Consider the following 18,236-nt stretch of genomic DNA (forward strand, 5'->3'; position numbering starts at 1 on the left):
ACAAACGAAAAAATGGCTGACATCGAAATAAGTGTCCAAGGAATAGAAAAGCAACTGGAATCACTCAACAAAAGAAAGTCCACTGGACCTGACGGGATACCAATTCGATTCTACACAGACTACGCGAAAGAACTTGCCCCCCTTCTAACAGCCGTGTACCGCAAGTCTCTAGAGGAACGGAAGGTTCCAAATGATTGGAAAAGAGCACGGGTAGTCCCAGTCTTCAAGAAGGGTCATCGAGCAGATGCGCAAAACTATAGACCTATATCTCTGACGTCAATCTGTTGTAGAATTTTAGAACATGTTTTTTGCTCGAGTATCATGTCGTTTTTGGAAACCCAGAATCTACTATGTAGGAATCAACATGGATTCCAGAAACAGCGATCGTGAGAGACCCAGAAAATATTAGATACAGGCTCCCAGGTAGATGCTATTTTTCTTGACGGAAGGCGTTCGATACAGTTCCGCACTGTCGCCTGATAAAGTAAGAGCCTACGGAATATCAGACCAGCTGTGTGGCTGGATTGAAGAGTTTTTAGCAAACAGAACACAGCATGTTGTTATCAATGGAGAGACGTCTACAGACGTTAAAGTAACCTCTGGCGTGCCACAGGGGAGTGTTATGGGACCATTGCTTTTCACAATATATATAAATGACCTAGTAGATAGTGTCGGAAGTTCCATGCGGCTTTTCGCGGATGATGCTGTAGTATACAGAGAAGTTGCAGCATTAGAAAATTGTAGCGAAATGCAGGAAGATCTGCAGAGGATAGGCACTTGGTGCAGGGAGTGGCAACTGACCCTTAACATAGACAAATGTAATGTATTGCGATATGATTATACGATAGCGGAACAAACACTGGTAGCAGTTACTTCTGTAAAATATCTGGGAGTATGCGTGCGGAACGATTTGAAGTGGAATGATCATATAAAATTAATTGTTGGTAAGGTGGGTACCAGGTTGAGATTCATTGGGAGAGTCCTTAGAAAATGTAGTCCATCAACAAAGGAGGTGGCTTACAAAACACTCGTTCGACCTATACTTGAGTACTGCTCATCAGTGTGGGATCCGTACCAGATCGGGTTGACGGAGGAGATAGAGAAGATCCAAAGAAGAGCGGCGTGTTTCGTCGCAGGGTTATTTGGTAACCGTGATAGCGTTACGGAGATGTTTAACAAACTCAAGTGGCAGACTCTGCAAGAGAGGCGCTCTGCATCGCGGTGTAGCTTGCTCGCCAGGTTTCGAGAGGGTGCGTTTCTGGATGAGGTATCTAATATACTGCTTCCCCCTACTTATACCTCCCGAGGAGATCATGAATGTAAAATTAGAGAGATTAGAGCGCGCACGGAGGTTTTCAGACAGTCGTTCTTCCCGCGAACCATACGCGACTGGAACAGGAAAGTGAGGTAATGACAGTGGCACGTAAAGTGCCCTCCGCCACACACAGTTGGGTGGCTTGCGGAGTATAAATGTAGATGTAGAATATTTGCACAGCACTAACAAAACATCTGTTTATGGGGGCACTTAGTATGATAACACTAAATTTTCTTTTTGTTTTTGTCTTTGGACAATGTGTGGTTCTTTGGTGGATACAGGAGTGAGGAACATAAGCTGTTCACGAACAGAGAATTCAGGTAATTTCTTTTACATCCAATATCAAATAGTAAAAATAATACTTAACTTTGTTGCTGGAGTTGCAGCGTCAGTTGCTGACAATAGACCTGAATGTAGAAATATGTACAGATACAACAGTTTTATCAATCTGTTACTCATCAATAGAATATATATTCAGAAGATATCACACCCTGGTCACTATGAAGTTCTGCAAGTGTCTGTCAAAACAAAAGGGCTCTGTGCACGACTCTTCAATTAAGTACACCCACCACTGGAGCGCCAGATATAGGATACTTGCACGTCACTGGCAGCGGCGTAGTCGTTAGTGGCAGTGTCCTCATGCAGCAGTGACGGCTGTAGGAAACACTGCAGCGTGTGTATTTCAAAGTGCAGCCAACTAGATAACACCCGATTCCCAAAGTCAATTTTGAATTTTCAGCTTTTTATCTGTTGGAACAATTCATTTCCTCACAACCTTCAACTCCAAATTGCCTCTGTCCCTGGATATGTTTATTATGTTTCCAGATAATTACAGATTATGTTAGAATGAGAATTTGAGCATTTATTTGGCCTATTTAAATATGCAAAATAAATACTACAGCAACAACAAACTGCAACACTTGTTCTTGTTAACACAGCTGTTCATGTCCTACACAATCTCCAAAGTCAAATATCTTGGCATCTCAATACATATTACACTTGGTATATGTGAAGATTGTGCAAATACACTTAAGGAAGTATTTACATAGGTTGCTATAAAGAATGTGCAACCATACTTGTGGTGACTAATTAATCCTTAATACATAGAAAATATACTATTCCCTGAAAATGATTAACTGTCGTTAGTCATACGTGCACTGTTAATCTACAGTGAAGAGCTTTCTTCAAACAACTGGCTGCCCCTGGCAGACAAGTTGAAATAAAAGGACTTGTTGGGTTCAGGAAATGGGGAGAGTTACAGGAAAGTCGCCCAGAACACCATGCAAGTGAAGGCTTACCGTGCGAAATGAGCGATTCCCTTGATCCACAGTTCTGGGTGACTCCCTACTTCCTAAGCCTCACCAGCCCTTTTACTTCGTCCCTGTTTGTTTCCCTTCCACCCTTCTGCCAGAAGGAGCCACTAGCTTTGAAAGCTTGCACATTTCCGTAACTTTTGTGTGCATTTTCTCCTGCCACTGCTTGGTATCTAAAACAAATGGTGCAGCTCGAAGACATTTTCTTTGCACTGCAGGCCTACCAGATTGCACATGTGCTACTCACTGGGAATAGAATGCCACACTTCTGTTTTATTCCAAATTCTGAACACTCAGAGTTGTGACATCAGAAGTCTGCAAACATTACAGAGTGTCACAAGATAGACTTTGGTAGAAACATATTGGAAAGTTCTGAAGTGAGTCACATCGGGCACCAATTTTCCATCCCTACCACTGAAAACTTAATTTGGTGCCAATTCACTCTACTACAACAATAAGAAAGTTTAATGTCAGCAACTGTAGAAACTGCCAAGACACCAGCATTAGTTTCTTGCTGTAACAGTTTTGAATAGAATTTGCCATTAATGTAAACAATATGACAAGACAAACTCATAGTGAACCTGAGGAAAACATCTAGTGCAATTTCTGCTATACTGTTAATACTGAATAAATTCACCATTTTTTATAGTTGTTTTAATGAACAGGTACAACAAGAAGGAAAATAAAAAACACACACAACCTATGTGAGAAGTTTTATTAAATGCAAATCATACATTAACTGAAGATTTACTGGGTTTAGAGCATACTAAAGAAAAAAACACTAAAACAAATATAAATATTTTCTAGTTAGTCGAGATGAGCAAAGTATATATTGAGGTTTTGAAGTTCACTGCAGTCACCTCAATGGCTCAAAATACACAACAAATAGTATATTATTAATATTTCACTGCAGATCAATTGCACATGATGGCGGCAGCAGTACAACATGAAGCACCTCTCCTGACAGCAGCAAATCATGGTGCAAACAATGCCTACAGTAATGCCTTCAGTAATTCTGAAGACAAGAGAAAGCATCACAAGTGTCCTTCACAATGCAGTAAAGCACTCACACTGTAACAAACTCCTCCAAGAGGCTGAGCAGCTACTGCTCACACATTTGAAACATCAACAAGTATTACAATGAACAAAATGCTTGACAAAGTGTGAACACACAAAATACTTAAAAAATATTTTCTTTTTGTTGAAGTGTGCTGTTCATAAAATACTAATCATTTGAAGTAAACGTACCATAAACTATATACATTCAACTAGAAATGAGTAAATTACGGTTTCTATACAATGCCTGTGTGACAACTTTAAAATATAAACTGCTTTCACCAATTTTGAAATTCACAAAAAATGGCAATTAAAAAACTTGGGCCCTTAAAAGCTTTGACCTAGTGTGTTACGTTTATTACTGGGATAATTTAAAATTCTGAGTTATACATGTATAAAAAAAAGAAGACACTTAGCACAAAAATTACTGAAGCCCTTAATCATCACATTCTTTTTTCTGCAAATTTTTCAATATTCCTCTTCAATTTGGTCATTAGTTAACTGACCATCCACTTCATCTGGGGCTGCAAAGCCTTCCTGAAAAAGCCAACGAAGAATGTTTAAGAATATCCCTCAAAAGAAAATTTATCTACCACACCAAATCAGTAGCGCATACATTTACAATAACTGATATTTTTGGTGTTCCATAAGAAACCTTTCCCTCTGGAAAAAGTAGACATATCAAGTTGAAATTTACATCATATACTAAGACGTATGGGCACTTTGCAGTGTGAAACAACTAAGCTTTTAAGTCAATGCAATCAAAAGACATACGGCAATTAATGTCACATATTTTGATATCTTGCCAGTGTAGATGTTGGTAACATGCAAAAATCATCTAAATTCTCGATTTTCAGGACAGCTGAGCTATCTATATAGATAGCTAAGTTTGTACGGAACACTCTGTTTTTGTCCTACTTGCACTTAATATGGATTTTTACTGCTTCAGCCACTTTTCTCAAATTCATAATGTAGTTGTTGAACTTAACCAATTTCACACATCATGGGAATGAGACACGGTGTAAGTGGCATTCTAGACATTCAATGTAGCCCTTGAGCCATGACCAGGTGCAGAACAGTTGTCAAGAGTGTCAGTAAATGTGCAGATTGTCAAATTCACACAGCATTTCATGGAAAAATGAGCCCCAGCCTTTGAAAAAACAAAACCGATATACAATTCTACTTAATCCTCTGTATTTCTTGCACCTTTTTTTTATAAGGAAATATAGAATATTTTTTATTGTCATTAGGATGAAATGAATTTTTAACAGAATGGCACAGAGAACAACTACTGGCATCAAGCTTTCAAAAATTGGAGCAGTTTTCAGGAGTAGCACCTCCAAAGCCCTCGAGTGAAATTGTAAAGTCCAGTAATGTGACAAACAGCGATTGGCACTATGAGCAATTGATCTCTACCATGATGAACTAAAACGAGGAACAAACTGGCCCTGTAATTGTTTAGAAAATGTGAAAGATATTCCGTTCATTACAGTGTTGATTTATTCAAACTAGTGAAACTATTAATGTGGAATCATTTGTTTATAATATTAAACTAAGAATGACAGTTTGAGGACAAGTATACAAGGACCGTACAAAAAATTTCAGGACTATGTCCACAAAGTTTTTCTATGCTTATCTTTTACTTACTGAGCATGGTCTGCTGCAAAATACTCTCCTCCACAATTGATATACTGCTCCCAATGCCATTTCCACTTCCAGAAGCAGTCTTTGCACACTTCTTGGTGGGTTGCGTGAAGTGCTGCCTGCGAATTTTCTTTTATCTTGTCTACCGTTTCAAATCTTCATCCTTTCAATGGGATTTTCCACTTTGGAAATAAAAAGTCTGCAGGGACCAGATCTGGAGAGTACAGAAGTTGAGGCACCACAGGGATTTCATTTTTTTGTGCAACCGTCACACACCAACGGGGATAAATGTGTGGGTGTTATCGTGAAGCAAGAGCCACATTTCAGGCCATTTCCTTCTCACATTTTCCTACAGACATTGCAACACATACCGAAAGTACAGTTTGTCCGTGTGTCACAAATTTATGATGAACTAATCCTTCAAGTCAAAGAAAAATAGCAGCATGGCTTTGACATTTCACCTGACCTGAAAAGCTTTCTTTCATCTTGGAAAACCCTTCCCAACCCATTGTGAAGCTTGAACCCTGGTCTCAATATCATAACTGTAGATCCATGTCTCATCATCAGTTATTATCTTAAGGAACATCTCTCTCTCCTTTGCGTGCTCCAAAAGCACTTCACAGTTTGCGAGGTGCTTTCCAAGGTGCTGTGTCAGTATTTCATGACACCATCCAACTGAAATGTTGGATTCTTCTGCAATCTCTCCCACTATTGGCACGCACAATTCTGCTGACATCCTGGTAGAGTGTTGTCGGTAGATGTTGAAGGGCATCCTAAATGAGGCTCATCTATAACTTTTGTCTGGCAGTTTTTAAACCATGTGAACCACTCATAACACCAAGTACAGCTTAAGCAGTCATCACCATAGGCTTCCTGCATCATTCCGTGTGCCTCTGTACAGGTTTTCTTGAGTTTCACGCAAAACTTAAGCAGACACGTTGTTCCTCTAACACTGCCATCTCTAAATTTGCAAATTGTGCAACACAATGTTCTGCTCAATATAGCACTGAACAATAACTAGCAGATATGCAACAATGAAACTTCCATCAGTTGCAGATGAAACACGGACGTGTGGAGGGATGCCAACTACATTTTGCTCCAACACACCACTGGCACGAAATTACGAATGTTCCGGAATTTTTTGAACAGACCTCTTACAAAACAATGAAGTTATCAGAGATTTCCACTATTTTGTAACATCTTTAGAACTTTTCCATGTTTTGTGGTATTAGAAATAGGAACAGGAAATGTTCATGGAAATGGTAACATGAAAAATAACGAAGTAATGTGAAATAATGGTTTCAGAAAAATAACATTAAATCTGCGATTTTTATGAGATATTGCAACAATTACAATTTTATTGTAATATAGTGCTGTAAATCTGGGGAGAGAAGTGTTCTAATAATGTTATTCGTAATGGATAGTAATTACTGAATATTCAAACTGCAATTTCACTTCTAATCTTCTCAAGTCTGAGTTTCCTACATTATCTTGAAATTTTCATTTTCAGTGTAACGTAACTTGATGTGAGGATGCAAACAGCGAATGTGGCAAAAAGAAAAAAACAGTGAATGTGGCAAAAAGAAACCAACAGCGAATGTGGCAAAAAGAAAACAACAGCGAATGTGGCAAAAAGAAAACAACAGCGAATGTGGCAAAAAGAAAACAACAGCGAATGTGGCAATAAAAAAAATAAATAGAAAGAGCTTTTCCTGTTCCTAATTATAAATATAATACACCCTTCTGCAGAAGATAACTTCATAACATTGTTTAGACATTTTGACATGTCCCTTTCAGTTGGGGTTGTGAGATAGTAGTGGTGATGTTTCACTGTAGTTGCATAGGTTACTGACAATGGTCAACTTTTGAGCTTGTACTATCTCATTTACAGCACTCCAAGCAATTACCAAATGCTTTAAGTACTCCACTTTGTTTTATACTGTGTGCTGTTCATTTTATTTTCTTACTCTGTAATGAAAAAGAGATTAATACTGATCCATGACAGGGTTCAACTATGACCCCAACTCTAGAAAGGATCAGCAGTCCCAATGCAATCAATATGACCTTGTGTCAGTCCTGCTTCCACGGAAGCAATGATCACAGAGACAGGCTGCTGCTAGCCCTACGAGAGTGAGCCCCTCCAGCAGTTTAAATTCTCGTGTTTATGCTCACTGCTGTATTAAGAATGGAAAGAATAAACATTATCACTCACCATATAGGAGAGGTAGTGTGATGTACCTTTTGCATTTCTTACTTTTATGTTTTCGTTTTCTTTAAAGGCACAGAGAAAAGGTGAAGCAGTAGCCCGGCGTAGAGCCTGCACCTACCGCCATGTATTCTTGACTTTCAAATGTCAAAATACATAAGATGTTTTTCCCTTTCCTCAGTAAGAGGAAGGACTTGCTCTCTGCTAGTGAACAAAGGTAGACTGATGTTATCTTAGAGCATAATCGGAGGTAGCCACTTTGGATTATGTGAATAAGTGAAAAGTCTGTATTTTCTATGTGCATCACAGAAAAGAATATAGTATTATTTTATTAACTGAGAGATTGTATGAGTTATTATCCCGAGTAGTACAGTAATAATAATAATTGTAGCCCACCTGTATACTTTGGAAAATTCATGAAGATCCGATTAACGCAACATGGACACTGTCAAGACTTTGTAGGTGGATAAGGCAACTGGACGTAGCAATATTAATTGGTAAGCAAAAATATACAGAGGGGAAAAAGAGTATTTTGTGCATGCAAAACCAATATAAACTGATAAGAATTCATTTGCAGGCATAGCCCAGCTTATTGTGCTTGTCTGCATGCCGAAAAGATAGTCTCATTAATTCCATATATCTAAAAACATTTTTTAAAATTATATTGAGTCAGCGAGAGGCCTAACGAGATGTGTGAGGAAAGTAATGAGGCCGAAAGTTTTTATTTTTTCAAACAATATTATCCTCTACAAAATAGTTCCCTTCAGCAGCTATACACTGGCGGAGTTGTTCCCTCTCTCCGCAGCTGTGCTGAAAAGCTTCAACTGGTAGAGTCTTCAACATGTCATTCACATTCTTTTGAAACTCCTCCAGAGTCCCAAAATGATGTGACTTTTTCTGTTCCTAAAATTGAAAAGGTCTTAAAACAAGGGCTCTGATCAGTTCAATACGGAATCTGTTGAAAAACAGGAATGCCTTCTGAGATGAAAAATTCCATGCTAGAAGTGGCTGTGTGACATGGGGCGGTGTAATGATGTGGCATCCAGATGCCTAAAATGTCTGGTCTCATTTAATTCACTATTTTCCTAAGCCTTTCAAGGATGTCTCTGTAAAACACTTGGTTGGCTGTTTGTCCTGGAGGAACAACCTCACAAGAGCACACACACATTTGCCGCTTTTGTTGGTTTTTGAAGTTTAATGTCTCCCTGTGTGAGGTTCATCTTAAATGTGGTCTCAGCCTTCCAAAAATTAACAGTACCAGTGAAAAACTTGTGCTCTTGATAAGGGATGTTCCCTGTACACCTTTTCAAAGGTCACATTGTGGATTCCCCAAATTTAGCACAAAACTTGATGGCACAAGATTGTTCAATTCTTCTGTTCCATTTTTGTAACACACAGCAGAAACACGGCTTCGCTGATTGCACTCTTAAAAATCACAGGATGTCTGTACAGAACTGAAACTTCGAGCATCTGAAAGGTGTGAACACACAGCTCTATGCAAGTACAACAGCACAGTGTTGCCTGATCCCTCGCAGTGTTGTCAGTTTCATTCTTTTCCTACACAGCTAATAAATAAAAGCAATGAAATGATAGGGCATCCTATGAATTTATCTAATCTCCCAGAGATTGTGAGTACATGGTTAAAATGCAGACACAGCACAGAATTAATGTAGTTCTGTGTGTAAGCTTGCTCTGAGGGACTAACATTTGTTGATCTACTACGGCTCATATCTTACTTATGTACCCACGTACCACTTAACACCTCCAACATATGATGAGGGTTATTTTTACCCATTTCAATATATGTATAACAATTGATTGATTGAAATGGCATCTTTTTTGACTCAATGTGCATCAAGTAGATTGTTTTAGCACACATTTTTGTATGCCCTTTACCCCTTCCCCTCCAGATTGATCAATTAGTGAGGTTAAAAGACTATACAGCTAGTCACCATCAGCTGCTCTTGCCTTTGATAACCAAGCGTGAAGAATTCTTTGAGGATGTCTATTCATTACAAGCAGGCATGTGATAATTCATCCTACTACACTGGCCAGGAAAAGGTGAGTGAGATCTAGCAGCTGGATTTAATGACCACAGCATATTATCAGTCTATTCCAACTACACTCCTTCCACCAATGCAAGACTGTATCTCTAGAGTCAGGTGATAGCTTGAATGTCATTATGTTTCATACCATGTCACTTCAGTAATAAAAAGTCATGCTGACAAAATAAGAAACATACAAACCTCTGTTGCATACAATATATCCAGTATTTTTTGAATTATAGGGTTTTGTTCATTATCATTTTCTTGGCACATTACTTCAATCTCTCTAAGTTTGCCAAAGTAAAAATCTCGCTCCTTCTCCAGACCATCTACTGTCAGTTTCATTTCCATCAACTGAAACAGATACACGACCTTAATATTACACAAACTTTTGAGGCAACAGAACAGTCAATGACCACCACAGAACTAAAATAATTATACATTTCTTATTAAACTTAACTCATTTTCTTGATCTAATATTCCAATGCTTTATGTTTCGTCATCTGAGTGAACGCAGAAATTTATATGCAAAAGCTTAAAGAAAATAAAGAATTCAATACTATTAATACCAATTTCTGAAAAATTAGGGTATGAACGAGTAATCCATACACTGAAAGCAGTAATTTGCACATTTCAGTTTTTTTTTTTGCATGTGCTGAGGAAATGTCTTTCTGGGATCCAAAAAGCAATGCTCATCTCCACAGCTGACAGTGCAATACGAGTCGCAGGTCGCTGTTTGTGGCAGGATAAAGGCTGGGAACCAAGAGTACAGTTGAAGCAATTGCTATGTCCGAGACTGAAGATATTCTTATTATTGACTGAAAATGGAACAAATCTGGTTAACATTTCAGAGAAAGAAGTAGAACACAATCTTTTTCACAAAATGAATGTACAAGAACTGCTAAAACATGTGTCGTCTTATACAAATGTAAGTGTCTAGGTTAAATGTTGTACGTTGAAATACAGAAAATATTTTCTTTGTTATCTATGGGAAGTGATTATTTTATTTATGAACTGCATGAATGGTCATTTCCAGTACGACAAGAATAACAACTTTACCAAATTCATTGACTTGAATGTAATGAAGAAATTTAGTTTGTTGAATTGAAAGACTATTTCAGATGAATAAAAGTTCAAGATATACCAATGGTAAGGTTCACAGGCAACATAGCCCTTTTGCCCAAAATGTCAAGGCTAGGAAGATCTTTTGAAAGGAATCAACACATTTATCAAGTAATACAGATTAAGAATATGTGAAGACAAATGCAATAGTAGTGGAAAGAAGAGGAACAACTTATAAACTGACCTCAAGTAAGAGTACTATGACCCGATAACAAGCAAAAAGCTGTAATCCAACTAAAATTAATTTGCGACTGACATTGCAAGTAGTGGCGGGTGGATTGGGAGGTGAAGCCAGCCACACTGACAAGGCCCTCCATGTACCTACAAAACTGGCTACACAACAAGCATGAGGCACTCTAAAATGAACAAGACTGGCTGGCAGTTGGCCTCTACCACTCAATTTGCTGAAACATCAATTGCAAAGTAATTTTAGTTGCGGTGTAATTTGGTGGAGAATGGTAGGATGTTGCACAGGTGGAAATAGAATAGGGATTAGTTAGAACTGAGGACAGGATATTACATGTTTAGAGGATAGTTTCTATCTGTGCATTTCATATAATGGAGAGCACTTACATAGACAACAATTCAATAATGATCCAAACAGCATATAAACAAAGATAGTTAACTGGTTTATCCATTTTCTTGCCGAGATATCTTTGTTAGTTCATTTCTACATGAATTAATTTTCACTCCTGAATTTTACAAATCAGATTTTTATTTGTTCATTGTCATTAATGACATGTACTACATCAAGCTAAACAAAAAAGTAATTAAAATTTTAAGCAATATAGGGTGCAACATATATGTCACACTAAGCAGATCACACATTTTAAGTGAAATACACGATAGTAAATAAAATAAAGCAGTGTGTCATTTACACTGTGTTCGGGAACAGCATTCATTTTCTATAACACAGTATGAAACACACTACGCACAAACCAACATCACATTTGCAACACATTGTTCTTTAAGTTCCTCTGCAGTTTCCTGCACTGCAGTGTCATCTTTTTTTCTGTGGTGCCATAGCTATCAGACGATTTTTTTTCATTGTGTGTGATGTCATGCAGCACTACCTTTATACGGATTACCTGGAGGACAACCAGGACCTTTAGAGATTGTTGCATTGAAACTCTGGTAACATTTTCTTTCCTCTTTGTTCACTCTATGCAACACTATATTTTCATCAATTCGGTCAGTTCTCCCCATATTTTTGTTGTATTCTCCAATAACATGTGGTCACGGTACAAGTATTCTTTTCTTGTCTTGAATACCGGCTCACAGAGCTCACTGGATTGATCCCATGGCTGGTCGAAGCAGTTGTTACTACTGAATTATCTAGCCATCTGGTAACAATCATTCCACTTTCCTTGCTGCTCTTTTGATAGAAACCTCCTCTCTCATTCCTTTGGGACATTGTCTTAGAGGGTATAAGTTGACAGTCTTTATGTCAGACAATTCTCACAAATAGTGCCAATTGCATCATTACCTCGTTCTTTTAGGTGAACCAACAATGTTGGCGATGTAAACAGATGTGCAAATAAAACCTGTAGAGTGGATTTTACTTTTATCAATCATTCATTTGAACCAGAGGTGCAGCAAATTTTCCAAATGGTTTCTCGTACACTTTGTTCTTTTGTGGATCAGTTCCTTGATCCACTACATGACCTATGTTTGTGTTTAGGCATCATGCTTCGTAACAAATCTAGTGGGTTTACTTTTCTGAAATTGACAAAATACTTTATCATGTTCTCATCATAATCCAAATCTTGCTCGGCCCGAAAGCAGAGAGAAAAACCTTTTCTTAACGTATCTTGTAATGGATGAAGTTTCCACATGTTATTGTTTATGTTAATTTGTGTATTATCACATGAGTGAATGAATCTCATAATTGTTTCAAATCTGTCTTATCATCATGTTTTTCACCATTTCATTTTTCATGTCCAACCCTGAATCCCAGTAACATCTTCTGCTAGGTATATTTTATTTTGGCATCTGGGGAGTTCTTGGACAACTTATTTTGTAGATTCAGTAGAACTGAGTAATTTCATCAGTTCAGAGCAATGAACTAGAAACAAGCTTCTGTATTTATTGTGATAACTCTCAATAATAACACATTGTCGGCACTTTGCAGATCCTCTGAGAAAGAGGGAAACAATATATTGACTTACTGCCTGATATAACATGTGCAACACACACTGAAAACTGAATCTGGTACCTCTATAATGAATGGGATTTTGTGGCTAACCTATGATATGAATTTCAGTAGCTTTAATATAATAATTAAGCAAAAGTTTTAAAAATTGTGAGGTATATTGCTTAAGAAAATAGTTCTTTTTATTCTAAGACAATATTATACAGAAAAAAGAGTCTTCAGTAAATGAACAACCAGACACTGTCCTCTTCCTACTTTCTACTTGCAGAAACCCACTTACATATCAACAGTATAGCTTCCTAAACAGAGAGACATGCAACAGGAGTTTCAAATGCAAGCATTGTTACCAACAAGAGGAAAACAATGGTAGAATATCATGTGATTTATGTCACACTAGGCAGAAATGAGTTAATACTTGTTTGCCATTATTATTATTATTATTATTATTATTATTATTATTATTATTATTATTAGGCACCTGACAGTCTAATACTTAGAATGTTTTACCTTTGTTAATTTCATAAGGGTATAATGAGAAGAATGATGGTTATATCTATCTCAGTATTCCATTTTTAATATTACATTAATGTGATTAATAAAAATCACAATACTGGTACATTGTAATAATGTATTTCTAATTAAAATACTTTTTAAATACCTGTGTACTCAACTCCTCAATTCGACTGTTATCTTGTTTTTGATTTGGTACTTGTGATGCAGACTGCCTGTTTGGTGCTGGCCTAGGCTGTACTCTTGTTGCTGTACAAAGAAACCAAGAAAAAATAATGTTTCTGATATAAACTGGACACTGTAGTATTTCACTGTGAGCTAATCAAATTACAAACAAAGCCATGCATACTTTAATACTAAAAATACGCTAAGCATTTGCAAATGCAAAGAGCAGGAGTGAATTTTTAGAATGAAGTATAAACATTTACCTACCATCCATGCAAGTTACACACTGAATGTCAACATGCTTATGATTACCCACTTTAAATCGCCCACTGGAGTGGTTTGGACAGTATGGACAAGACTTTGCTAAACCACCTTGTTCTCCACATAAGCAAGTTCATACATAGCTGTGAATATTGGTTGTCTATGTCTTTGCATCTGATGGTGGGATATAGCTTCTTACCGCTCTCATGCAACTATGTTTACAAGGGACAGATTGTAGGATCAAGCTGGTCATTAAAATATCTTACCACAATGCAAACAGTGAGATGTGTGCAGTGCATGGATAAACAATGCTGTGTTGAAAGACACTACCAGCACTCTAATACTTGAAGCTTAAGAATTTACTAAGACCTTTACATGTATCAGTGTTTTTGTTCCAACCAGATCATTCCTACTAGATACTTCTTTTTGACACAAATGTCAAATACAAATACATCTGAGTAGAATTATTAGTATATTACCATCAGTATCGACATTCTTTTAATGGATGTGATATAATTTTTACTATTAGCACACAAAGTAAAGCTAGCATCAATCCGAAGGTTGATTGGCTCATCAGTGCTTTAGTAAGCACTGTATTTGAGCAGCTATGCCTTTTACACATCTTTAACTTGGGAACTATCTCACACTACCCAGTTAATCTTTTGTTCAAAGTGGAATTTGAACCATTCTTATTTATTATTGCATACAAAAAGGAGTGCCAGGGTCAGACTAAATCCATACTGGCTTGCATAAAATACATCTACATTTATACTCCACAAGCCACCCAACGGTGTGTGGCGGAGGGACTTGACATTGTACTGCAGACCTTTTACTGAATGAGATACCTCATTCTGAAATTTAGCTCAGGACAGGTGTAACTAATGTAAGTTAATTAATTATGAAGACATTGCTGGGGGGGGGGAAAAAAAAGAAAAAAAAAAAAAAAAAATCAGCACTCAAACTATAATCTTGGGAATAAATTATAACAATCTAGACCACAAAACACATTTATTAAAAAATGTGATCAGTTTCGATTATTACATGGTCATCTTCAGATCTACAGCCACAGGGATGGGCAATGGCTCTGTGTGTGGAGCAGGAACCACTGAATTATGGTAGTCAACTGCATTCAGCTGCTGCTGCTGCTACTCCACACATAGCCATTGTTCACCAGTGTGACTGTAGGTCTGAAGATCACCTAATGATCAAAACAGGTCACCTTTTAATAAAAATGCCTTGCAATCTAGACTTTTAATTTATTCCAGATAATATACGTTAAGTGCCCAGAAGAGAATACTGATGTGGACTTTCTGTGTGCCCAGACCTGTATCTTATAATCAAATGATTATCCTTATCTTTGTCACACTGAAGAAAAACACAATGTAAAATCTGTAACTATCAACATAAGAGGAATGGGCCATGTAAAATATACACGCTTTTGAACTATCTAGATCAAAAACTTCTGACTGTGCCCAGACTTCAATGAAATTCCAAAAATGCGAAACACCAAACATTAACAATATAGGAACAGCCATGCAAATGTAGTGGACAAATAGGATTAAAATATTCAATAACAACTCCAAAATAACTGATCTCTTCCCCCCCCCCCCCCTCCCCAAATATGTGAGTGGTGCCTTTGTCTGTCCTGATCTCCAAGCAGAAAAATATTCCCTCCCAAGAATACAATATTGTTGATTTCAGAGGCAGTATCCACCATCATACGAGTTCACCAACATGTCAGGCCAGTTTAAAAAAGATTTTTTATCATATCGGGCTCAGTAAATGTACTACTGACTTTCAACACACTGGTAATAAGAGAGAACAACAAAGTTAATTTTATGAATACAATTAACAGTGTGTTTCCACCAGATCGGTATGGAATTGTGATGAACTTGATCCGGATACCAGCACATAAAGCCAGCCAACAAAACATTGCAGACCACCTTGCAAGGACATAGCTCTCAACAGGCAGTTATTCCCAATTTCAACATTTATAACAATTTCACTGTACTATAAGTAAGAACTACAGGATTTGGTGGACACCATTGCAACATTGCAACTAACGGAAAAAAATATGGAATGAAAATTAACACAAATAAAACAAAAGTATTGGCAATAGGAGGAAATAAGGAAATAAAAATTGTGCTGAATGGAGAAACACTAGAACAGGTGCAAAATTTTAAGTATCTTGGAAGCAGGATAGACACCGACTGGAAGTGCACCACAGAAATTAAAACAAGGATAGCAATGGCAAAAGAGGCGTTTTATAAGAAAAGGAGAATCTTCTGCAGCGGTATGGACAGAGAACTCAGAAAGAGACTCATAAAATGTCTTGTATGGAGTGTTCTTCTATATGGCGCTGAAACATGGACTATGAGGAAAAAAAGACAGAGAAAGGCTGGAGGCTTTTGAGATCTGGACATGGCGGAAGATGGAAAGAATAAGTTGGATGGACAGAGTAAAAAATGAAGAGGTACTGAGAAGAGTGGGAGAGAAAAGGCAGTTACTAGATGTAATAAAGAGAAGAAAAAGAAATTGGATTGGGCATATATTAAGAAAGAATGACGGACTGATAAAAACAGTTTTAGAAGGTTATGTAGAAGGGAAAAGGAAGCGAGGAAGGAAGAGATTCCAGATACTGGATGACATGATGGACGGTACAACATACAGCAGCCTTAAGAAGGAAGCAATGGATCGCAGAAAATGGAGAGGCAAAGGACCTGCTAATATAGCAGATAACTGATGATGATGATAAGTAAGATCATATGCTACAAGGAAATAAGAATGGGAATATGCACAATGTGAGATGTCACCAATACTATAATCGTCAACTAGCTCCCCAAGATCACAGTATTTAAGAGGACTGACAGTAGGTGTTAAGTAACATTCATCCTAAGGATGTGCTTACATCCCGGAAACTTTGAAATCATTATGTGAGACTCCTCAAACTTGTTCCTGGGACCCAATATTAGAAAGTGATTTAAATAGCTTTTTCATGTTGATAGTATCATGAGCAGCAAGTAATTCTGTTTATCTACCAACCAAAATTGAAACACCAAATTTCCACTAAAATCATAACTATTCTAACACCAGAAAATACAATGACATACAGAATCCACTTTTTTGAGATGGTAGCCTGCACAAAAACTTTCTATACCCACAAAGTGATTCTGTACCTTAGCATGGACTATGTCAGGCAACAATACTATATTTTATACACTTAACCTTCCAAAAACCAATTTATAACCAGGAAACGTCATCATAATATTACTTTAGAACATTCTACTGTTTACTTTCCCATCCACTCTTCAAACAGAATTTCATTTTTTTGCCTGGCACCATGAATTTATATCTTATCTGCTACTATGGCCCTGTAAGTATTTGAAAAATGCAACATGGGCATCTGACTGATCTAAAAGTTGATATTATTTAATCCTGGAAAAAAGTGCACTAGAAAAAAAAAGGACCATGTGTACAAAATTTTAAGGACCAATTTGCTCATTCTCCAACAAATTACAAACCACCGACATGTCACACAAAGTTCAAAGAATATACCATAATCCAAAATGCTTCAGTCTATTAGCTACACTGTTTTAACAATTTAGTCTTCATAATATTAAATGCTTAAGATGATATTCAGTACATCTTTAACACTGTACATTCAGGGTGAGAATTACGTACTACTGTTTTGGTCCACTTTATCTTCCTCTGCTCCTACAGTATATTATTTCTAAGTATCTTATAAACAAACAAGGAAATGTTCTGGGGGACACTGCTGAACATAAATTCCAATGGAGTTACTCTAATATTTACCAACTTTAGTTGCTGTGCGTGTTGAAGGTGCAACTGCAGCCACCTGAACCTGAGGAGCCTTTTTCGTTGTTGACACACCTATACCCCGTGGAGCATTACTACCTCCACTGCCCATTGCTTCACCTCCCCTGGCACTAAAGGCATCATATTCTTGCCCCGCATAATTTGCATCAAAAAACTTTTTAAACCACTGAAGAAACTCAAAATTATCTTGAAAACGGCCCTTAATAAGTTTATCAATAGGAACAATCTGTAAAAAGAAAGAAAAAAATTCTGTGGAACTAAAAGCACACAACTAAACCACAAGCACATTTCAATAACAATATAAACAAAAGTACCTCTGAACTTAAAAGGTAGCGTAAGGGGAAAAAAATAAAAAACAGAAGTTTTAAACCAATGCTGTATACTATGTATGAAACAAATATTTTCACAATTCTCATAATATCGTGTCAAAAAAATAATCATGAGGGGTTCAGAATTAAAATTGTAGAGCACATTTCTTATTCAGTTTGTTTTACTGACTTTTTTTTAAACACACACACACACACACACACACACACACACACACACACACACACACACACACACACAGAGAGAGAGAGAGAGAGAGAGAGAGAGAGAGAGAGAGAGAGAG

The 18,236-nt window shown here is 37.2% G+C and overlaps 1 protein-coding gene across 1 annotated transcript in view; it reads right to left on the minus strand.

Annotated features, from left to right (window-relative positions):
- Positions 1–3,326: 3,326 nt before the first annotated feature.
- LOC124798239 (microtubule-associated protein RP/EB family member 1) overlaps positions 3,327–18,236 on the minus strand; it is a 59,689-nt gene continuing 44,779 nt past the window's right edge. Inside the window, exons 4-7 of the mRNA XM_047261553.1 lie at positions 17,603–17,852; positions 13,512–13,612; positions 9,781–9,933; positions 3,327–4,221 (exon numbers count right to left, since the gene is read on the minus strand). Coding sequence (XP_047117509.1) covers positions 4,153–4,221; positions 9,781–9,933; positions 13,512–13,612; positions 17,603–17,852 — 573 coding nt within the window. The 3' untranslated portion in view covers positions 3,327–4,152. The remainder of the gene's footprint in view (positions 4,222–9,780; positions 9,934–13,511; positions 13,613–17,602; positions 17,853–18,236) is intronic.

This window comes from Schistocerca piceifrons, chromosome 5, assembly GCF_021461385.2.
Source record: "Schistocerca piceifrons isolate TAMUIC-IGC-003096 chromosome 5, iqSchPice1.1, whole genome shotgun sequence".
Lineage (NCBI taxonomy): Eukaryota > Metazoa > Arthropoda > Insecta > Orthoptera > Acrididae > Schistocerca > Schistocerca piceifrons.